This window comes from Dermacentor variabilis, chromosome 1 (genome assembly GCF_050947875.1).
Source record: "Dermacentor variabilis isolate Ectoservices chromosome 1, ASM5094787v1, whole genome shotgun sequence".
Classification (NCBI taxonomy): domain Eukaryota; kingdom Metazoa; phylum Arthropoda; class Arachnida; order Ixodida; family Ixodidae; genus Dermacentor; species Dermacentor variabilis.
The window spans coordinates 249,873,076-249,896,007 of NC_134568.1; the positions used below are offsets into that span (position 1 = coordinate 249,873,076).

At 41.7% G+C, this 22,932-nt stretch overlaps 2 protein-coding genes across 3 annotated transcripts in view; one reads left to right on the forward strand and one right to left on the reverse strand.

Moving 5' to 3' along the window:
* The first annotated feature begins 37 nt into the window (after positions 1 to 37).
* Positions 38 to 1,070, forward strand: Prosalpha3 (proteasome alpha3 subunit). The gene has a single exon (XM_075673053.1). The coding sequence runs from the start codon at positions 162 to 164 to the stop codon at positions 957 to 959; it is 798 nt and encodes a 265-aa protein (XP_075529168.1). The 5' UTR covers positions 38 to 161; the 3' UTR covers positions 960 to 1,070.
* A 2,190-nt stretch (positions 1,071 to 3,260) lies between these two features.
* Positions 3,261 to 22,932, reverse strand: part of LOC142560734 (malonate--CoA ligase ACSF3, mitochondrial-like) — a 28,650-nt gene continuing 8,978 nt past the window's right edge. For both annotated transcript variants that reach the window (XM_075673033.1, XM_075673041.1), the window contains exons 4-7: positions 20,972 to 21,117; positions 20,655 to 20,891; positions 9,642 to 9,767; positions 3,261 to 3,801 (exon numbers count right to left, since the gene is read on the reverse strand). In XM_075673033.1, the coding sequence (XP_075529148.1) occupies positions 3,557 to 3,801; positions 9,642 to 9,767; positions 20,655 to 20,891; positions 20,972 to 21,117 (754 nt within the window). In that variant the 3' untranslated portion in view covers positions 3,261 to 3,556. The remainder of the gene's footprint in view (positions 3,802 to 9,641; positions 9,768 to 20,654; positions 20,892 to 20,971; positions 21,118 to 22,932) is intronic.

Sequence of the window (22,932 nt, forward strand, 5' to 3'; positions counted from 1 at the left end):
TTGAATACGGCATTTTCCCTTCGTATATGACAACTTTCTTCACTGGCGCTGATCGCGAAGCTGGCGGCGGCGAGAAAGCGAGGAACTGCAAGTCACGAGCGCGGTGATTTTTGTTGTTGACCATACGTGCGTCCTAGTAAGTTCCGAACTTCGTGTTCGCTATGGCACGCCGCTACGATTCTAGGACGACTATATTTAGTCCTGAAGGCAGGCTCTACCAAGTGGAATACGCGATGGAAGCAATCGGTCACGCCGGTACGTGCCTGGGCATCTTGGCGTCCGACGGCATCTTGCTGGCCGCTGAGCGAAGGAACACGAACAAGCTACTTGACGAAGTCTTCACTGCGGAAAAGATCTACAAGCTGCACGACGACATGGCCTGCAGCGTGGCCGGTATCACTTCAGACGCAAACGTGCTCACTAACGAACTGCGTCAGATCGCTCAGCGCTACCTCCTCCAGTACGGCGAGTCCATCCCTTGCGAGCGCCTTGTCAGCTGGCTTTGCGACTTGAAGCAAGCTTACACGCAGTATGGAGGTAAGCGTCCGTTCGGTGTTTCAATCCTGTACATGGGCTGGGACAAGCATTACGGTTACCAGCTGTACCAGTCTGACCCGAGTGGTAACTACAGCGGCTGGAAGGCGACTTGCATCGGCAACAACAGTGCTGCCGCCGTGTCCATCCTCAAGCAGGAATACAAGGAGAACGAGACGACACTAAAGGATGCCCTGGCTCTGGCCATCAAAGTCCTGAGCAAGACACTCGACATGACGAAGCTCACTGCGGACAAGCTCGAGATGGCTACTCTCACTAGAGACAAGCAACGTAACAAGACGCGCGTTACCATCCTGCCTCTGTCGGAAGTTGAGAAGCTCATAAAGAAGCACGAAGAGGAGGAGGCCAAGCTGGAAGCTTCAAAGAAAGAAAAGGAGCGCGAGAAGCAGCAAGCCAGAAGCTAGGCGACTATCGTGCTCTATTTCAGTGCACGTTTGACACATTGCTATTAAATGGCCCGATTCTGGCGCTAACATGTAGCCGTGTGACCGTCAAGGTCCGGGTATTCCTGTGGCTGTTTCCTGTCTTGAGTTGTTGCTGCACCTGTTCAGTGATGCAGCGCTTTCTGCTTAAGGAAGCAAGCGCTGTTGCACTAATACTTTTATTGACCGATCTTGCTGGAATCGTCAGTGGAGTAGCCGAACACACTAGAATGAGTGCCAGTTTTTAGTGCAACATTGAATGAAGCATGAAGTTTTTATGAATATAAAGCCAGTAAGGCAACTAATGATATAACATCAAAAAAGTGCATATTGTAGTGAACTTACATTACCTCGACATGTTCAAAAGCTCAAAAAGGTGCTTTGAAGTAGTTTTTTGCATGTACCACTGAGTCAGTTTGAGGTAATGTAAACTAACCATCTTCATTAGCAAGCCATTCCCATATTTTGGCACGGCTGCCATTACATGTAATTAGGCAGGCAGCCTTGAAGGTGGGATGTGGTTAGAAAGCGGCACATGTCACTTCCTAACCACATCGATTATCAAAGTTGCCGGGCACTTCTGAAGCCCTTGGCTGCAATGAACAGTTTGCAACGTGTCGATGTCTTGTTGACATGTAACAATTTGTCCTGCATTGATACATTCTCAGAAGTGCACCACTGTGAGAGTAACAATTGTGGCATGGTTATTAACTTGGCCCAACTTGGGACATGCAAAATTAGTTGTATTGATAGTTTAATTAAAAAGCAAATTCTAAATTAATGGTTTAATTACTTGGAAATACCTTGTAAGAGTGGTCAGCACTTGCATTTGAATGTAGGCACTGTACAGGCGATCTTGAAGCACCATACTCTGTAGTTAGGCAAGACTGTTGATTTCCTGTGCAATCAACCGCCCTGCCAGTTCATAGTTGAGCTTTTACTTCAGCTCACTCTGTCACAATCGTACATGTTATGTCAATGGCTTAGAATTGGTTTCAATCATGAAAATGGAAGCCCACTTTTGTATGGATTCCAGCCATAATTCCAGTTTTCCAGGGTATCAGCACATTGTTTTCACCTATTCCTTGGCATTGTACTCCAAAATTTTCCCATTCTGGCCATGTTCTGTCCAAGTGGCAGGTAGTGTGCTTGGCATGTTGGTGGCACAGTTGCCATAAAGCTTCAGAAAAATTTGTTACCACATCTGACCTGTTTTCTATGCAACTATAATTATACAATATTCAATGTATTAAGTTTCAAATATAGTGATATTTTTCTTGTACAGGTGTGGGGACTTATCGGGACTTTTGAAACAGTCGAATTTACAGATGTTGGCTGTGTATATTGTAGTAACATTGAGAACTCCGTGCCTAAATTTATAATACACAAATCAATATATTGCTGCAGAAATTGTACAAATGTGGGAACTACAAAATTAAATTATGGCATTTTACATGCCAAAACCACTATCTGATTAAGAGGCACACTGTAGTGGGGGAATCCAGATTAATTTTGACCGTCTGGGGTTCTTTAATGTGCACCAAAATCTAAGCACATGGCTGTTTTTGCATTTCGCTGCCCGTCGAAATGGGGCTGCCGTGGCCAAGATATGATCCCGCGACCTCAAGCTTAGCAGCGCAGCACCATAGCTACTAAGCAACCACGGTGAGTCCATGTGGGGATTAACCACTGTGGAACGGCTGTTAAATTTTGCTAGAGCTAGTCCTAAAAGTACAATAACAAATTGATTTGAATCTTACATGATTTGCATATTTATTGTAAGCTTCTTAATAGCAAGCCACATGGTAGAGGAGGTATATAGAGTGCACTGTGCTCCGAGGCCGCAAACAGTCTAGCCTTGAATGCCGAGTAATTGGGTATAATTTTTATAAAGATACCGCACCTACTCTGCAAGCAGTTGTCTTGAGCAAGAAAGCAGAAAGCGCTAGAGTTTGTGCCATTTCTCAGAACTTGCTGGATCAAGATGGCTTTCTTCCAAAATGTACACAGGTTAGCTTGGTTCCCTTTGTGCAAAGAAGGCAGCTGTGGTAGGCAAGAAAGCATGTGATAATACATCCCTTTGTGGGAGGAAGTGCAACATAATGCAGTGCACAGAAAAGTCAGAGTTGTGCCAGATGGCCCATCTGGCAAGGCATGCTGAAGGAAGTCATTTTGAAGCAGCTGCTTCTGGAACATGGCACCACCTGCATTCTGGATAAGTGAGTTTTGTCATTACAAAGAGCTGGCAACAGAAATATTTGTTGCAAAGACCACACACACAAGTAAACAAAGAAAACCTTTATTATAAAACGACACCTTGTCTGGCATCACTTGGCACTGCCACTACACAGCAGCAGCTTGATATGTGCAGATGTGGAACTTGACAAGATTACCAAACCCTACCCACTGCATCACATAGCTACAAGTTTTAAATTAAGAAATTCATCACACACGTGCACAATGTGCCCTGTGATTTTTTGTTTGTTCTTGGGTGAACACACATTCTATGCGGCAAAATATGCCATCAGATTCAATAATGCATAGAACAATAACATACAAACATAGAAATTAACAATGTACTAAGAACTTGCAAAAAGTTTAGACACAATATCCTTCTTGTTCACTTTGCCCATAGCATTTCGTGGTATTTCTTGAACAACCTGCAGTAACACTGGAATCATGGCTGCTTCCATTCGAGCTTTGCTCCATTCACGCAGCTCCTGTAGAGTTAGTTCAGTTGCCGAGTCTCGCAGAGCGACTGCACATGCCACCTTCTCACCCCAGGTAATGTCTGGCAGGCCAACCACAACACAGTCTTGGATATCTGCAAGAATACAGTAGAGAACTTGTCATACAGCTGCATTCAAGAAAGAAATTCTTTGGGTGCTGGTGCCCTAGGACAGCACCAGTTATTGGCTAGGGAAAAAAAGCGCCATTGTTGAACATGTATTGTTCAACATGTAATATTGTTCAGCACAAACTGTCATTGATGTACAGGGTGGCCACAAATTTGAGAGAAAAGACAACTTTTGTGTGCAGGTTTCCAAGTCCTACAGCATGCTATGCATGTCACTACAGGTATGCAAAATATATCTAAAATTACAATTTCTTCATATGTAAACATATATGACATATAACATGCACATAAAATTGATAGAAAAAAATATATCACCTGTTTGACGTAGCATGATAAATATCAGCCAAATATTGTATCATTTTGGAGCACTCTATTAAAGCCAAAGTGACAACTAATACAACTCTCCCAAAGTGATGCAACTAATAGGTCCTCGCCCATGCTACAGTTGAGTGACTAAAGTGATCTCATTTAGGCGTCTTTCATGCGATTGCTATCCACCTGACATCTGCATGAATTTTTTTGCTCTCTTTATGGTAACTACCTTTCATGGGTGACCACAGACGGCCCTGTTGAAGAGCATCCACCGTGGCTGTGGGAGGCGAGTGCTGCCCCAGGGTACCTACCAGTAAAATAGGTACAAGCGCGCTCCCAGCCTGGTGCTCAGCCATTATGGAGCCTCAATGCTTGGAAAGGGGTGTTTTGTCTCCAACCCGAAGGTGTCCCTACCTCAATAGGTGCATTTGGGGTGCCACGTGAGAAATTGCCGCCATGGGAGTGGTTCAAACATTACTTTTTTTTGTGCTCACGAAAGTTTCGACAGGAACTTTGAGTGCAGACTCTTTTCCCAAGTGTTTCACCCCGGAAGGAAGCTGAACGCCAGGCCGGGATACACTTGTGCCCATTTGAACCAGCGGGTGCCCGGCGGCGATGTGAATCGAACCCACAACGCCCTGCAGCCAAAGCGGAACGTTGTGGTCAACCTATATTTGCGTATAGGTTGACCTTTGTTTTCTGGAAATGTTACCCAAAATGCGGAATTGACCTATAGTCATGACCAAAGAATCTCGACCTATAGTCTTAAACAAAGTTTGCAAAACTACCAAGGTAATTGAGATTCTCCATCGCACACCACTGTAAACCCAATTGAGAGAATATCCGGACCAAATTAAAAATACTGCATATCCAAAGCACCCAACGGCACTAGGGATGTTGTCGTTCGGGGTTCCGAGGATGGTCTACGAAGCATCTGATGAGGACGACCTCTCTGGCAGTTCTGACGAGGATGCGGCTTGTGGCATCGACATGCACGATTTAGTAGCTGAGCTTGTAGTAAATAATGGTGTGTCACATTAAGAGTTTTTCGTTTTTCTAAAAAGATAGGGGTCGACCTACATTTGTGTTCAACCTATATTCAAGTATATATGGTCCTGATCCTGACCAATTCTTCCTGATGCTTCCACTATTTATGTTATTTTGTCGCCTCTTTTGTTTGTCGACAGTCGTGAGTAGCCAGAGCAGCACTCTATCCCATGTGGAGTACCGCTCTGACCACTCACAAATGCAAAAAAGTGTGAAGAGGCATTAGCATCGTAAGAATGCATGGCTACAAAATCGCAGCCCTGCACAGCATTCCCATTTTTGTTAATGCGCACAAAATTATGCAACACCGTGGACACGTACCAACATGCCCAACATGCAATCAGTATTGTGCAATCCTCTCTCGTCTGTTATATGTCCTTCCTCTCCATTGTGCTATCATCTCCAGGTTTTCTACCAGCGCAGCTGTGCAAGAGTTGGCACTGAGATGTGACCACCCTGCTGCTGCCCTTCTTGCCATGTGACCTGTGACATTCCTTAAAGGGACACTAAACAGAAACACTAAATCAGGACTGATAGACTATTCTTTAAAAGCTCTATTTTCATTAATATCACATAAGAGGTTGATTACTAAAAGAGAAAATGAAGGCCTAAGTTTTTTTTCTTGAATTTCACGTGAAAACCACATAGCTGGTAAATCAGTGTGACATCGTGGACTGCGAAGTATTTCCTCATATTTGGGCCTCTGTGGCACAGTAAAAGTTACCAAAACTTCCCAAGTTTAAGTTTTGGCTTCCTTAGAATGCAACATCGTCTATCTTTACCAATTAATAATTACATAGCCTTCAGCAGATGCCGTCAATATTCATGACATAATGATGAGCAGGTGCCAAACTCGAAGGTGACATCACCATCAGTCTTTCACTTTAATGTCTATTCTGGCTTATTGGGCCTTCTCACACAGTAAGTGAGAAGGCCTGATAAGCTCTGATATTGTTAAGGGCAATTCACTAATACAGCTCAGCTTATTTTCTCTTGAGTGTCCAGTTAACATGTCATGCCAATGCCTCTCCTCCTCCGCTCCTTGGTTTTGTAACAGCTGTCCCCACTGCTGGAAGTTCAGCACCGATACTAACCGCAATGTCCAAGGGGTATCCTGCTAAATGCTATCACATTAAAAGAAAAAATCTGGATCTGGCCTACACCAAACTATGGGTCATGGCGGCCGGACAAAATTAGGCAGATAGCCGTGTGTGCACAGGCCATATTAAGTGGTGTGGCACTTCCCAACAACAGCTGAAAATAAGAAGTATTTGTCCAATGAATTAACCTTAAAATATGGCATGATCTGTTCAATGACATGCTCTTTACCTAATTAATAATAATCTGTCTGTAAATTGTTGGATCACCAAGAAACAGTGATAAGAACTGGCCACAAGATGCTTGCCATCATTTATTAACAATGAATTTTGGGGTAGGAAATGATACTAACAACTTTTACCATTACGGCTGCACCATCATCATCAAGCTGCTCTTCACATTTCCAACAAGATGTGTGCATTTAAACAGTGTGCCACCTCAGGTCACTTCAAAATCTACTAAATGAAAAGACTCATGAAGCCAAGCAGACATTATAAAGTTTAGTATATTTTCAATGTTGTGGAAGGCTGAATGAAGGATAGGAGTTACGTGATACCACGAGAAAAAAAAAAAAAAAAAGTGGCAATGCAGAGTGTGAACTTCTGTGGTAGTTAGACCTGTAGTAACATAAATAGAGCATAAAGACTGAACCAAGTAAAGAACCTGTGTGACATTCTCACAAAGGATATGCTAATGATGACTTCAACATGTGTGACAGAGCCCTAAGGTGGGGATGGTAGGGTAAATCAACAAAAAATAATAATTTCATTAATGAAAAATAATACACACTGTGCGGAGCAAAACCGTACAGTGGCGAACGCATAAAAGCACCCAAAGCTATTTAGAAATGGCGCCAGAAACCGCTCTTTCTGGTATTTAAAAATGATGGATATGAGGGTTTGTTTAATGCTGTTTTCCATCAAAAAAAACTTTTTTATTTCATTACTAAAGAGTAATACACACTGTGCAGAGCAAAAGCCTTGCAGTGGCGAGCGCGCAGGAGTTCTCAAAGCTATTTAAAGAATGGCACCAAAAAACCGTGCCTCGTGGTATTTTAAAGATTAACATGAAATGTCATTTTTCTCAAAATCATTTATTTAAAAATTTTCTAACTTTGATGCAATTTTTCTGGAAAGCTATGCTGCCGATTACGCTGAAATTTTCTCAGATTATACTGAAATCCCTTGCAAATAGTCATAACCTAAAACTCTGAAAAACTGTTTGAGTTATAATTCTGGAAAAAAAAATTGGAAAGTCTCTCTCACAGTACATGAAAAGTGAGGGCAATATTTTTTTTCTTGTGAGATGATTGTAGGAACCGAATTTCTTTTAAGTTCAGTTTAAAGCCACTATCACGTGGAATTATTGTGCAAAATTTCACGGTCATACTATTTTTTGTTTCTGAGAAAAGGTACATTTAATTTTGCACCCCAGCCTAAAATTTGGTTCTCGGGCACAAAAAAACAAACAAAAAAAAGGCTTCAGTGAAAAAAATTACATCAAATGCGGCCGATAAGCATTCTTATTCAACATGAAAGATTTCAAAATAAAATATGGAACAGTTGCGGAGATATAAAGCTGAAACCAAAATGACCCATTTACCCCCTTAACAATAACAGATAGCCACACAATATCGTCTTCACCTTTGATTTCATCTCTTTTTCAAATCAAGCACTGTCTGACAAAGTCCCATTGATATCCAAATCTTGCAATGTTTGCCACAGTACACAGTGGCAAAAAATTTATTGAGGCTAACAAAGTGTGCACATCCTTAGAGACGTGGCGGTTTGCCCATATCTCCAAGTTGGCTCTCTCTCCAAGTTGGTTCGCTTGAATTGTGGTGCCGTAATGCCAGACAATGGATTTCTTTGACCCATGATCCATCTAAGTCTTTTGCCTTATGCTGAAACTTGTGAGTTGTTACTGTTCAGTTACCAGTACTACCAGCAATTATGTTCAAGACTATTGCAATAATTGACATGGCCCATCACATGCAGGCAAGTAAACATGCACAACTTTGCCAACCTTTTATATCTTTGGTTAATGTAAATGCCACTCACAAGAACACTTTCTTACTAGGTTTCCGCTGTTATAGTTGCGTTAAGCCTGTTGTTTTATATGCTTCTTTCACATACCTCCAATTCGTGCACTGAAGTCCATGCCTTATTCATGCACATGATCACCCACCACAATCCTTCAGTAATTTGTGCTGGTAGGTCAAACCATTACACAAGTATTGTTTGCCCTTCTACAGAAACATATTTACAACATTCTTTTGCTTGAACTTTCTTTTCCAACATATTGCACTTTCCATAACTCGCCAACAAGCAGAACACTTTCTGGACAAACTGCATTATAAGTGCACTGACACAATTTTTTTAAACTTAGGAACAGGCTGGCATGAGTATGATTATCGTCAAGGATTTTATTCCTGAAAAAACGTTTTTAAAAAAGAACCAAATATGAACGGAGACATGATGAGTGCACTGTTTACTTTCCCTGTTCCTCCTCAACTCCTCTGTTCCTCTCAGCTGAGGTGATGCCAATAGCTGTGCCATGCTCATTGCTCTTTTTTTTTTTTTTTCTTCTCTCCTTATGGCAAAACTTTGACACTGGCGTCTGCCATAAGCACCTGAGGGTGACAAAGGAGCTGTGCAGGACAGGTGGGATGTGTTAAGCTTCTCAATTTACTAGAAGACCTGGAAGGGTGTGCATGCATGTGCAAGCTTGTGCTCATGAGTAATTCGTGGCCACAAATGATTGCCTAATTGCTGGCATCTATGGGCCGTCACGAGCCTGCTGTAGCATCATCACTGATGTTGCATAAGGCAGGGAAAACAAACAAACATAGGGGTTTAAGGGAGCCGCAAGAGAGAGCAAACAATGTAATATTGTATGTTTCCTACTGCATGCATGCAGAATAACATTTGATTTGCACGTTCACAGCAGTATTGTCTACAAATCGGAAACATTTTCCAACTGTGTGCAAAAAACTTTTAGTGCCTCTTTAAGGGGTTGCAAGCTTCTAAAAAAGCTTCTAAAAAAAGCTAACCACATATGTGTAGCATATTCCCTGTGCACTCGAATTATTATTCTGTTATTTTCCATGGTAACATGGAAAATAACAGTAAAAGGCAATATTTTCCATGCCACTGTAACATATTGCCTTTTGAAGTGCACTGCATCACAACAGATGCACAGCAAAAGTCAAGGCAGCTGTTAGTGCACACTACGAAGCTCTGCTTTTGAATAAGTACTTAAGGGTGTGAATCTGCTACACCTTGCTACAGTCAATTCACAAAGAGTTTGGTTCAGCAATAGTCACTTTACAAACAGTTCAGCAATGTTACCTGGGTGTGCTAGAAGGTGACGTTCTACATCCAAAGCACTAATCTTGTAGCCCCCACTTTTGATAATGTCTGATGACGTGCGACCCAGGATCCTGTATGCTCCATCTCTGTATTCAGCAGTGTCTCCTAGGAAATCAACAAGCAAGGAAAAGAATAAAGACAATGTCCTTAAGGAAGTGAAATCATAGGGCATATCAAAAGCAATAGCTGCTATTCATGTTCACGCAAAAAAAATCTAGTACTTATCTATGTCTGTCATTCAGAAAATGCACCACAACTTGCATACATCAGCAGCACTATGCAAAGTCACTGGCAGAAAGGGGATGCTGTAATTCAATACAAAAAAAATGCCTGGCATCAAATTTGAATTGTACAACAAAGTTACATTTTACTAATTATGCACCATATCTGCAGTGTCTGAAGTGGGTGGAACGAGGGGTGACCCCCTTAAAGGACCCCTCCCCAGACCCCCCCACTGCAAATTTTAGCTATACACTATAAGTTCTAAAATGTTGTCTAGGGATCGTTTTACAATACAAATTTTTTGTAATCGGTTTATTATTGGAGGAGATGGAAGAAATTGAATTTTCTGTCACCATACCGCCAGGAGGTGGGCATGACTGCCAACAGACACACTCTCTGCCCCTCGAATAGTGTCTGCGAGTGACTTTCCTTACCCTCCTTCTTCCACACCGGAGCTCAGGGGCAGCGTCAGGTTCATGTGACCAGCCCCACCTTCATTTTTTTCTTTTTTTTCTGTCTCTTCCTTTGTTGCTGTGCAGCGCATTTCCAGTGGTGGTGTTGCACGTTCCGCATTGTACAATTTACTGAAGTAACATGTCACAATGAGCGACTTTGCTAGGACTGCGTTCTACATCACGTCATTTATGTGTGTCACCCAACTTCTCTGGCTTGGAGCGGTGCTGCCTTAAGACAGAGGATGTGCCGAGTTTGGTCTAAAATTTCAGCTCTGTTCATTGGCGTGCAGTGCTATAATATACAATCATCAGTGTGTGAAGGATATGATACACTTGTTTGTTAAAAATGGCCAAACCTGGTGAGGGTGGTCTTTCCTTTGAAGGTTTTCTTGACAAGCACTGCTCTGTTGGGCAAACAGCCATTGCTGCCCACACCTTGCTCCCACTGCCCCTTTATACCTCGCACTTCTGACCTTGCTGGGCATGTGAAGTTAACAACTTCTTTGCTAGGAGTACCACTGAGCCATTTTCAATACATTGTGGCAAGAAGCCTCTTGGTCACATTACAACTATAGTTTGTCATCAGCACTATATATTTGTAGCCCCACTATATTAATTAAATTTCAGAATAGCATAAAATCTGCTTTCAGCACTTTTTTAACTGAACATGTTGCTCTGCAGTTATTTACAAGCATCAAGGATCATGATTATGATAATAGACATAAAAGTGCACAGTAATTATGGCTTCAGAGTAATTTTGTTCAGCTCTATACACATGTTACTTGCTTCCACAATCTCTCTCACAGCTACAAGAATATTAGGGTCATTAAGTGGCCATTTTCACGCAGAAATATAAAATAAATATATAGGCTGCTTACAAGTTACACAGTTCATGAAAGTTGAACATGGTGTGCAATTGGGCAAATTGGTACAACATACTTCATGCTACAATGCTGTTCTACACTGTATTGCAAAGTGTCATGGGAGTATTTGATATTTGAAGAAAATTAAGCCCATGGAGCATTAGGCCAGAAAAGCACTGTCCTTAACTTTAATAAGGGCAATGATCTTTACAAGTAATTTTTTAGAAGGTAAAGCAAGCAATAATGGCAAGCACAGGGTTTTCCACTCTTACAAGGAACACATAAATATTTAATATAACTAAAACATTTGACTTTATGGAAAAAAAAAAAAAAGAACTTCCAATATGATGCTAAAGGCATATATATTTGTAAAAAATTTATCTGTTTGCCTACATTCCAAACACAAGCTGTTACGCATGCTTGAATGTTAAAGATGTGTCTAATAACAGTGAATGAGCCTGTACATCCTATATGTTGGATTCTAGAGACTTTCTGCCAGAGGGATTGCAGTCTTGTCTTAAATTGGTACATCTTTATCAAATTACAGAAGCGTCAAATATGCCCTGTGATCACCTCAATTCAAGAGAGAGAAGAGGAGACGGATAGAATCAATAGCATTCAATATGTGTGCTCAGGAAACGGCAGCAGCCTAACCCGTGGGTGTAACCACAAGAAGGGCTTTGCATAACACATTAAGCTACATCTAAATTAAGGATGATGAAAGTTGACAAGATAGAAGCTGAAATGAAAAACTGCTGTGCTATTGCCAGGTTCCAACATATGTGCACAGCAGTTTATTTATTTTATTTATTTATTGTACCTTCAAGACCCGAAGGTGTTACAGAAGGGAGTGGAACGAAATATAGAGCATGTGCAGATAACAGGGTATAATAATAATAATAAATAATTGAAAGACCGGATTAACAAAAGTATTCTTCAATAGTAGTTCTAAAAGCAGATGTATCGGTCATGTTAACAATTGAGGTGGGCAGATGATTCCATTCATTGGCAGTTTTAGGAATAAATGAATAAAAAAATAGGTTCGTGCGACAGTCTGGAACGCTTAATTTATGGTGATGGTCAGTACGAGATTCTATGTATGCAGGTTCGGACAAAAGTTCACTTTTTAATTCCTGATTATAGTAATAAATTTTGTGCAGCAGTGATAAGCGTGCTAACTTCCTACGGGATGAGAAGAGAGGGAGGTTTAAAATAGCCTTCATAGATGTTATGCTTGATGTCCAAGAATAGTTGGTAAGAATGAAACATGCGCTACGATTTTGTATAGATTCTATTGCGTTTGTTAAGTAATCTAAGCCAGGGTCCCATACAGAAGAGGCATATTCAAGCTTAGGAAGTATTAGTGTTTTGTACAGAAGTAGCTTTAAGTTAGCGGGTGCCATAGAAAAATTGCGACGGACGTAACCAAGCATGCGGTTAGCATTGTTAGTGATGTGGTTTATGTGTGTTTGCCAGGAAAAATTAGATGTTAAGTGGATGCAGTTGAGTAAGTTGTTCATGGTACACTTCATATATTGTGGAACAGGATGGTACTACAGCTCCACTGCTTTGTTAGTTTACACTATGTTCACAAACCTGTATAAGAAATTTACAGCACTTCACCCTTGTGACTTATACTCGCAGACAACTTTGGCAACGAAGGGAAAGCTACGGAGGCAAAGCACGCACAAAATAGAGCGCTTTTCAAGAAGGTTTCACTTCTTCATCTGAATTAGTTTAAGGTGGGGAAGAGAAAACAAAAACAGCTTATTTGCAACACCAAAATAGGACAAAATATACCACTGAATGTAATGTTCGACCTACTTTGCTGCTTTTTTCTTTTGTGCCTGGGCAAATGCAAAACCACTGCACATAAAGCTACGCTGAGTCACTATTTGCTCTAAGAAACCAAAACCACTCTCAAATGCTGCTGGACTACTTGGTGCAGCAAAACATGTCCAGAAACTCCAGTTTAGTAACTTTCCCTTCACTTCCACAGAAAGTTGTCCGCAGGTATAGCACGTGTTCAAGTGCTGATTAAAAAATATTCCTTACTACAGTACAGCAAAGGTAACATGGCAGTTGAAATCCAAAAGTAAAAAAGAAACTATGCGCAAAAGTGTGTCTAATTTATCCATTTCCGTTTTCGTCCAATTGAGGGCCGCGACTATGTAAATGACATGGCTGATGAGGAAAGCATGGTGAGCCCTAAGGAGTATATCCTCGCCTATGCCGCCTTTCTTGTTGGACTCTCTCATAATTAGTCTAATAATGTTCTCAGTTTTCGTGGTGAGTTGGGCTATAGTCTTAGCGTTGCATCCCTTTGAGTTTATTGAAAGCCCTAGTATTTTGATAGAGTCTACTCTCGGGATGGTGTGTGTGCCCATCTCTGGTACGAACGCTAATGGGCACCTGATCGAGTGGGGTGAGTCCCCTAGCACACACTTATGCGCAAAAAGAACGGAAGAAACTGGTACACAAGAAGCCAATCAATGAGTTAGCGGTAAGAGGGAAACTAGAGGAATTCCGGATCAAGCTACAGAACAGGTATTCGGCTTTAACTCACGAAGAGGACCTTAGTGTTGAAGCAATGAACGACAATCTCATGGGCATCATTAAGGAGTGCGCAATAGAAGTCGGTGGTAACGCCGTTAGACAGGAAACCAGTAAGCTATCGCAGGAGACGAAAGATCTGATCAAGAAACGCCAATGTATGAAAGCCTCTAACCCTACAGCTAGAATAGAACTGGCAGAACTTTCTAAGCTAATCAATAAGTGTAAGACTGCGGACATCAGGAACTATAATATGGATAGAATTGAACAGGCTCTCAGGAACGGAGGAAGCCTAAAAACAGTGAAGAAGAAACTAGGAATAGGCAAGAATCAGATGTGTGCGTTAAGAGACAAAGCCGGCAATATCGTTACTAATATGGATGAGATAGTTCAAGTGGCTGAGGAGTTCTATAGAGATTTATACAGTACCACTGGCACCCACGAGGATAGTGGAAGAGAGAATAGCCTAGAGGAATTCCAAATCCCACAGGTAACGCCAGAAGAAGTAAAGAAAGCCTTAGGAGCTATGCAAAGGGGGAAGGCAGCTGGGGAGGATCAGGTAACAGCAGATTTGTTGAAGGATGGTGGTCAGATTGTTCTAGAGAAACTGGCCACCCTGTATACGCAATGCCTCATAACCTCGAGCGTACCGGGATCTTGGAAGAACACTAACATAATCCTAATCCTTAAGAAAGGGGACGCCAAAGACTTGAAAAATTATAGACCGATCAGCTTACTGTCCGTTGCCTACAAAGTATTTACTAAGGTAATCGCAAATAGAATCAGGAACACCTTAGACTTCTGTCAACCAAAGCACCAGGCAGGATTCTGTAAAGGCTACTCAACAACAGACCATATTCACACTATCAATCAAGTGATAGAGAAATGTGCAGAATATAACCAACCCTTATATATAGCTTTCATTGATTACGAGAAAGCGTTTGATTCAGTCGAAACCTCAGCAGTCATGGAGGCATTACGGAATCAGGGTGTAGATGAGCCATATGTAAAAATACTGGAAGATATCTATAGCGGCTCCACAGCCACCGTAGTCCTCCACAAAGAAAGCAACAAAATCCCAATAAAGAAAGGCATCAGACAGGGAGATACGATCTCTCCAATGCTATTCACAGCATGTTTACAGGAGGTATTCAGAGACCTGGAGTGGGAAGAATTGGGGATAAAAGTTGATGGAGAATATCTTAGCAACTTGCGATTCGCTGATGATATTGCCTTGCTTAGTAACTCAGGAGACCAATTGCAATGCATGCTCACTGACCTGGAGAGGCAAAGCAGAAGGGTGGGTCTAAACATCAATCTGCAGAAAACCAAAGTAATGTTTAACAGTCTCGGAAGAGAACAGCAGTTTACGATAGGTAGCGAGGCACTGGAAGTGGTAAGGGAATACATCTACTTAGGGCAGGTAGTGACCACGGATCCAGATCATGAGACTGAAATAACCAGAAGAATAAGAATGGGCTGGGGTGCGTTTGGCAGGCATTCTCAAATAATGAACAGCAGGTTGCCACTATCCCTCAAAAGGAAAGTGTATAACAGCTGTGTGTTACCAGTACTCACATATGGGGCAGAAACCTGGAGGCTTACGAAAAGGGTTCTGCTGAAATTGAGGACGACGCAACGAGCTATGGAAAGAAGAATGTTGGGTGTAACGTTAAGGGATAAGAAAAGAGCAGATTGGGTGAGACAACAAACGCGGGTAAATGACATCTTAGTTGAAATCAAGAAAAAGAAATGGGCATGGGCCGGACATGTAATGAGAAGGGAAGATAACCGATGGTCATTAAGGGTTACGGACTGGATTCCAAGGGAAGGGAAGCGTAGCAGGGGGCGGCAGAAAGTTAGGTGGGCGGATGACATTAAGACGTTTGCAGGGACAACATGGCCACAATTAGTACATGACCGGGGTAGTTGGAGAAGTATGGGAGAGGCCTTTGCCCTGCAGTGGGCGTAACTAGGCTGATGATGATGATGATGCACAAAAGTATCAAAAGGGTGATCAGTGTGCCAATCACGGCTAGCACAGAGAAACTCATGACATTGGGAGTACACAACACAACTTCGGAATTAATAGAAGCACAAAGATCAGCACAATTATTAGATTATCAAACTCCAAAGCAGGCGGAAGACTTCTGGATGCGGCAGGCCTCCGTCCTAGCTTCAATCAGGGAAATACCATGCAACTCGATAGTCAAACAAGGAACTCCTTTATTGTAGACCCTTTTCCAAGAAATGTCCACCCCCAACACAATAAAGGTCGAAGGTTGGCGAGGGCTAGAAGTTTCCTAAAGAACATATCCGGAACAGAGACCTTTGTTGACGCGGCGCGACATGCCAGTGCCAACAAGTTCTCCGTAGCCATAGTCAATGACAGGGGAGAACTCCTCTCGGCAGCCTCGCTGAAGACCTCCTCGGTCTATGTGGCGGAACAGGCTGCTATAGCTCTCGCGTTACTGGACTCAAAACGCACTACGGTGTACACGGACTTCCGAGCAGCCGTTAGAGCGTTCGCATCAGGATTGATAGCCAAAGAAGCAGCCAGGATTCTAAACGGCAAACACCCCTCTGACATTGTTCACCACATAGTCTGGTTCCCAGCTCACATGGGAGTAGACGTATTACCAGGTCACCTGAACCCCAATGAGATAGCCCACGACCGTGTGCGAGGTTTCGTATGCCGCGACGGGATGGTGTCTCGGGTGAGTTCGGGAGAGCTCGTCGAAAGTGATCCGCTAGTTACTTTTCATGAAATCACCTCTCATTACAGAGGGAATAGGCAGAGTTTTCCTTTCCCCCATCATAAGCTCAACAGGCCACAAGCTAGCACACTCCGCATGCTCCAGAAAGGGTCCTACCTCTCCAGGGGCTTTCTGAACATGCTCCACCCGGAGATTGACCCACTCTGCCCAGATTGTGGCACTGAATTTAGCTCATTAAATCACATGCTCTGGCAGTGCCGTGTTACAGGATTTTAACAAAGAAGACTGGACGAAGGCCATCACAGACCCCAGACAGGACGTCCAGCTCCTGGCTGTCCAGAGGGCCCGTGAACGAGCGGAGAGGCATGGCCTCTGTTCTGACATGGGACTAGCCAACGGCTGGGTAGGGACCTGCAGGCCCCCGCTTAGCTCCTCAGGACCCCAATAAAGTCTTTTACTACTACTACTACTACTTAAGGGTGAATACGGCTTCTCATCATTTTAAAACTATTTGGCATTCTAAGCGTTTCTTGCACTATCCAAAAAGTACTCGATTGGGTTTAGAAAACTGATATTTGCACACCTCTAGGTGTTGCAGTAAACAAATATGCCTCGAACAATAGCTGGCTGCAATTCTGCAGTATTAAAACTCCCAAAAGTAGCATATTAATACAAATCAGGTTGTTAGTGCTATGGTGCACTTCCTGACAACCACCGCAGTTCTGACAAAAACTTATTTCTACAGCATGGACTGTATCACTAAAAGGAACTGCAATTGGTCTTATAATCTAGCTTTTCCACACAATGTGAAGACGCACTCTTTCATTCATTAGAATACAGAACAATGGCTGATTGCATATTCACTTAATCTGATTGTTCCTGCAAAGTAACCAAGCCTTTTTTTTTTAATTATCGGGTTTTGTCCGTCATACATGTTCCTCTTTTAGTCCGCGTCTTCGTAGCACTCTTTTCTTCAAGTGTCTGGTTTTACGTGCTAAAACCACGATCTGATTATGAGGCACGCTGTAGTGGGGGGACTCCGGAAATTTGGACCACCTGGGGTTCTTTAAGGCGCACCTAAATCTAAGTACATGAGTGTTTTTGCATTTCGCCCCCATTGAAATGCGGCCGCAGTGGCCGGGATTCGATCCTGTGACCTCCATGCTTAGCAGCCCAACACCATAGCCACTAAGCAACCAGGGTGGGTCAAGCCTTTTTATATTAAAGAAACTTTTTTTTTTTTTGCACAAAGGAGATGTACAAATCTGTTCGGAGACAGGATAACATGACTAGGATATACTGGCACTTTGCGAGTGCCCATAGAAACTAAAAAATACCATAACAAAATTCAACTAAATATGAAATATAAAGTTATTATGAGCTGTTTGACAATGTCTAAAATTTACCTGTATTGCATTCTCACTGCATGATCATGACATGTCCTTCAAAGGACACTTAAGAGGAATATTAAGCTGCATCAATAAACAATGTTTCAGCAATAACAAAATAACCAGTCTTACCACAAGAGGAGGCACATTAAACTGTTAAGGAGGCAAAAACAGGACCGGTGGCAACGCTGCCTTGAAGTCCCCGCACCAGCTTGGCACAACATCAAGGATTTTGACAGTGTCTTGTCGCATCTGGTGATTTGCTTATCGGTAAACAATGTCTACATTGCATTCTAAAAGAATCAAAGACTCAACCTAGCAAGTTTCAAAAACATTTAACCAAAATGACACGAAATATGAGAAAATACCTTTAAATCCACATAACACTGACCTACAGGCACCGAGACTTCAGCACCAAATTCAAGAGAAGTTCGGCCTTCATTATGTCCAGTATTAATTCACATTCTTTCCGTCCAAATGAATGAAATTAAGAGTTTTGAGAGAATACCCTACCAGTCTAAACTGATTTATTGTTCCTCTTCAGTGCCCTTTGAAATCTTACTTCTTGGTTTGAAACAGCTTATCTTACTTTCAGAAAAACTTGCATAATTTATAAAACTTTGGATGTAACTACAGTAGACTTCTGTTAAGATGAACTTGAAAGAACTGTGAAAATATGTTTGGCTTTCAGAAGGTTGCCTTAAAGGGCAGCTGCAACGAAATATTAATTTGGCTAAATTGGTTATAAATTAATAATATATACTAGAAAGCTTTAGAATAGCATTTTCAAGCAAACAAATGCCTTAGGTATACAAAGAAATAACATCATCCTTACTGTGTTTGCTTCATAAGCTATTAGGATTCTGCGGCTCATGCATGCTAGGTTAACATACATTTGGCCAATTTAATGTACATAATGTTTACATACGCAAGGAAACGTGAAGCATGATGGCATTTGCTGCTTCTGCTTCAGTGCGATTTCCTCGATGGCTGCGCTCTCACTATCAAGGATCACCAACTAATTGTTAAATAAGCTCTTGCTTCCTCTAAGCCCACCTGAAATACCAGTTAATAGCGCCTAGCACATTCGATTTATGAAATTAGGTAAGAATCTGGTGTCCATAGGCCTGACAAGATAACCTGGCACAGAAATGACAGGATGGTTGCTAATAGACGGTCTTGGCTTGGACATGTTCAGCACAAGGCACCAGACAGTGCCCTGCCTGTTAACATTCTCTTTGTGGTCCCATATCTAAAGACGTGCTTCATAACGTCTAGCAAAGGGCTTATGCTTAATGTACATAAGGCACTGAACACTATTTTAAAACTGTCTACTACTAAAGTAGTCGTGGCAAAACTGCAGGGCTGGTAATTATCTAATTTTCTTATTAGCAGCCTTTAGATAGTGCCTAAGCAGACAGCAGGTGCAGTTGGTGGTTAGCGGACTTGACGCAAGTCCCAGCACGTCTCCTCCGAGACGTTTCAGTACGCTGCTGGGGGCACCTAATCTCAAAGGTCATGCCAAGGGGCTGTGTGTTTAGTCACGTGTCACTTCTGGTGAGTGGTAATGCCGGCATGTTTTTTTTTTTTCAGTTTTGGTATAAAAAATACTACTTTTGCAAGCCTTTTGCGATGCATCCACTTGTATTTCAAGTGTACAATTTCGCATGGAGGCTGCTCTATATTTACACTATCTGAAACTAGGCTTTTTCTGCAACCCAAAGTTTTGTTGCACTTGGCCTTTAACAGAAGTGATCCAGAAAACTCAAAATATACTATTCCTGGTGCACCCAAACATCCATAATACAGAACAATAAATGAGACAGCATTAACACCAAAAGCCAGAAGAAGAGCCATTTATTGGATTCACATGATACAAAGTATTGCTTTATGCACTCTTAGCTAAGCTATTGAGTTGCTTGTCTGCACTGTGTAATTCTGTGCGCTGTCACAAAAGCTGACACTTCAGCTAGCCTGCTCGAAAACTCTTCAGTGCCCTCATGCTCTCTAAAAATTCTTGTAAGGATTCAGGGCAGTATCAGCTGCACCATGCGAGAACATCGCTGGTTCTTGTGGCTCCTGGGCAGTGCCCTCACCATGATTATCAGCCTGCAGGTTTCCACACTATCATCGATGCTAATGTAGCTGTTTATGTCCACATTAACACGATGCGCTTCTCATGTGGATGGCAAGCAGTCACCTCCTACAAATCTACCAGTATGGGTCTCTTGCTGATCCAAACAACAGACATCAGGGCGGCAGTGGAAGTTTGAATTGATTTAACTGAACCAGCCGTTCGTGTTTAGTGGATTATATTTTTTTCTGTCTCTATGGGAAACCAACCCTTTACACATTGTTCTTCATATCTGAAAATTTTGCTTAACTCCGTTCGTTGCTAGCAGGAGTCTACTTCATATTCTTACTTCTATAGGGAGTGATACTATATGGATATATTTGGTCAAGGAAGCTGCAAAGGTTAAATGCATCATACATGGTACTTCCAATAATAAAAAGATGCCCTTGATAGTGTTCTTTCTTATTTTGGCCTGCAGCAAAATGTGAATTACCAATTTGTTCTTAAATTTTACAGCATCACAGCACAACTAATATACAACGATGTCATACTACTGTGGTGCGACAGAAACTGAATTTTAAGGTTCGCCACGTTTAAGGATGGCTCCAGAAACACTGGTTTCATCAATTGCAGGTCTTCTCATAACAGAATATCACTTGCAAGAGACAGATACATGACAAAATCTCCCAAATAATAGCAGAAACAGTGCATTAAACGTACCCGTTTTAAACCAGCCATCACTCGTAAAGGCCTCCTTAGTAGCCTTTGGTTTGTTCCAGTATTCCTTGAAGACGTTTGGCCCTTTTACAAGAAGGTCACCAGATTCATTTTCATTTCCTTTGACAACTTTGGTTCCATACTCATCGCCAGTCAAAATCACATCATAACCTGTTGCAGCATAGGCATTTGGCTTTGCAAGACAGACTTTGACACCTGGGAATGGCTTGCCTACACATCCTGCAAAAATGGGTTAGAGAATCCATGTAGAAAAAAAGATATTAGGAGAACAATATTCAAGGATCTTGTGCAGTGCCTACCAGGTTTTCGTCTTCCATGAAGAGGATTTGTGAGTGCCATTCCAATTTCTGTCATTCCATAACGTTCCAGTAATGTATGCCCAGTTATTTCTTTCCAGCGCTCAAACACAGGAAGTGGAAGTGATGCTGACCCACTCACCATCAACCTATCAGATACAACAATAACAATTCACGGCATCTAAATGTTACAAGCATTTTACTCAAGTATGTGCCAACATTTATTTAAAGCTAATGAGCTGAAAAAATAATTGCCATCTTCATATTAACACTACAAATCTCCAAGTCCAACACTGCCAGGTTGAAATTAAGCAATGAAATACGTATAGGATCCTTTATTTTCAGGTTGCAGGTTTTTTTTTAATTGGAGAGGTAAAAATATGGCGCCATTTTTAAAGAGCAAAACAAAGGAGAAATCACAGTTCTTGTTGTCTGGCAGCCCAAAGTTTGGGAGTTTCCTGAGGACTTTTCAAAAATGATTAACACAGGCTCCTTTTGGACATAAACGTTTTACTTAATGAAGTGCGATCACTCACAGGAACATATAATAAAAAAGAGCTACTCGCAAACAGTGTGATGAACATATCTATACAAATAATTGTTGACAGGCATTAGTTGCACTTTTTAAAGAAATCGCAAACAAGAGCAAATATGGACAAAGCGTGGCAATCTTTTGTTCACCTTGTTTTCTGCAAATTAACATAGGATAAAAAGCACAAATAGTAGCGGACATGTTGCAAAAGGTGTGATGCTCTTTCTTATCTTGCAAGCTCTGGTTGATGTGCATTACCATTTGCATTTTGAGAATTGTGTTCATCCTAGACCTGCCGGGCCTACGTACCCTAAGTGAGAAGACACCCTCTCAGTATCACAACTACCATTTGCAATGCAAAGCAATGTCAGCCCTGTGTTCGCTTCCTAGCACATTACCATCGTTTACACAAGCTGCTACAATGGCAACAAGCTTGAGTTCACTTAAGGCTGGAAGGTGCTGAATACACTACATATGCCGGTTCTTGTTTGAATGTTAAGTGAAAAGGAAGCGTATATCATATTCATATACATTAATAATGTTAATACGATTCCCAAATTTAAAACAGCATGAAGGATGGGACATATAGGTAAGAAACATGAACAATGAGGTGCTGACCTTCAAATAATATTTCATGCTGCACATGGAATACAAAAGCAAAAAAGGGAAAGGGAGTCATGGCGTCAGTGCAAAACAATTCATATCATGCAATGGTCATTGCATTTGCAACACTTTCATTTATTCTTAACCCTTTACAAAAGGGTATAACTTTGGGGAAAAATCGTGTTTAAACTAATTGTTATAAAGTTTCTTTGAGGTGCAAAAATGGGAACATATCAGGTTTAGCTGAAAACAAAGGACCCTACCTGTATTTTGTGATGATATAGCACGCCAAATCCAAAATTTTTTGTAAGCTATTCTGCAGGCCATAAAAAAAGTTCAGTGGGTGAAATTCTCACACTTGCTTTAATAAGCAAGCATTCCCGCCCCTCATGCTTCTAGGCCAAGATGCTGAATTGACAGATAAAGATAATCCATGCTCAGCGCCTCGAAGGGAAACGATTCCTTACAATTTTTGCAACAGCACGTGCAATGCCGGAGCTGCTAGGGCCTCTTCCCAGTGCGTTTTCTATACATAAATCAACCTAATGCTGTGATGCAAAGTGCTTTCTTGCTACACAACAGTCAAATGGTTGAAATGGGAGTGGCCTGCTGAATCATTTTTCAGGTTAGTTGCAGCAAGGCACACAACAGGTGGCAGTCTCTCAGTGAACTTGAGCTTTGCAAAGCATGTGACGTAGAGTTAAAAATTTTCAAATGTTACACTATTAAAGAAATGGCTTGGCTGACTTTTTAACTTCCTACTAGAGTACATATTTAAACCAAGGCACTGAAGGTAGACAAAATCCAAGACTATTACATTTGCAAGACA

Excerpts from the sequence above, each read along its gene's own strand:
- Prosalpha3 (XM_075673053.1), top strand. The coding sequence starts at position 162 with ATGGCACGCCGCTACGATTCTAGGACGACTATATTTAGTCCTGAAGGC.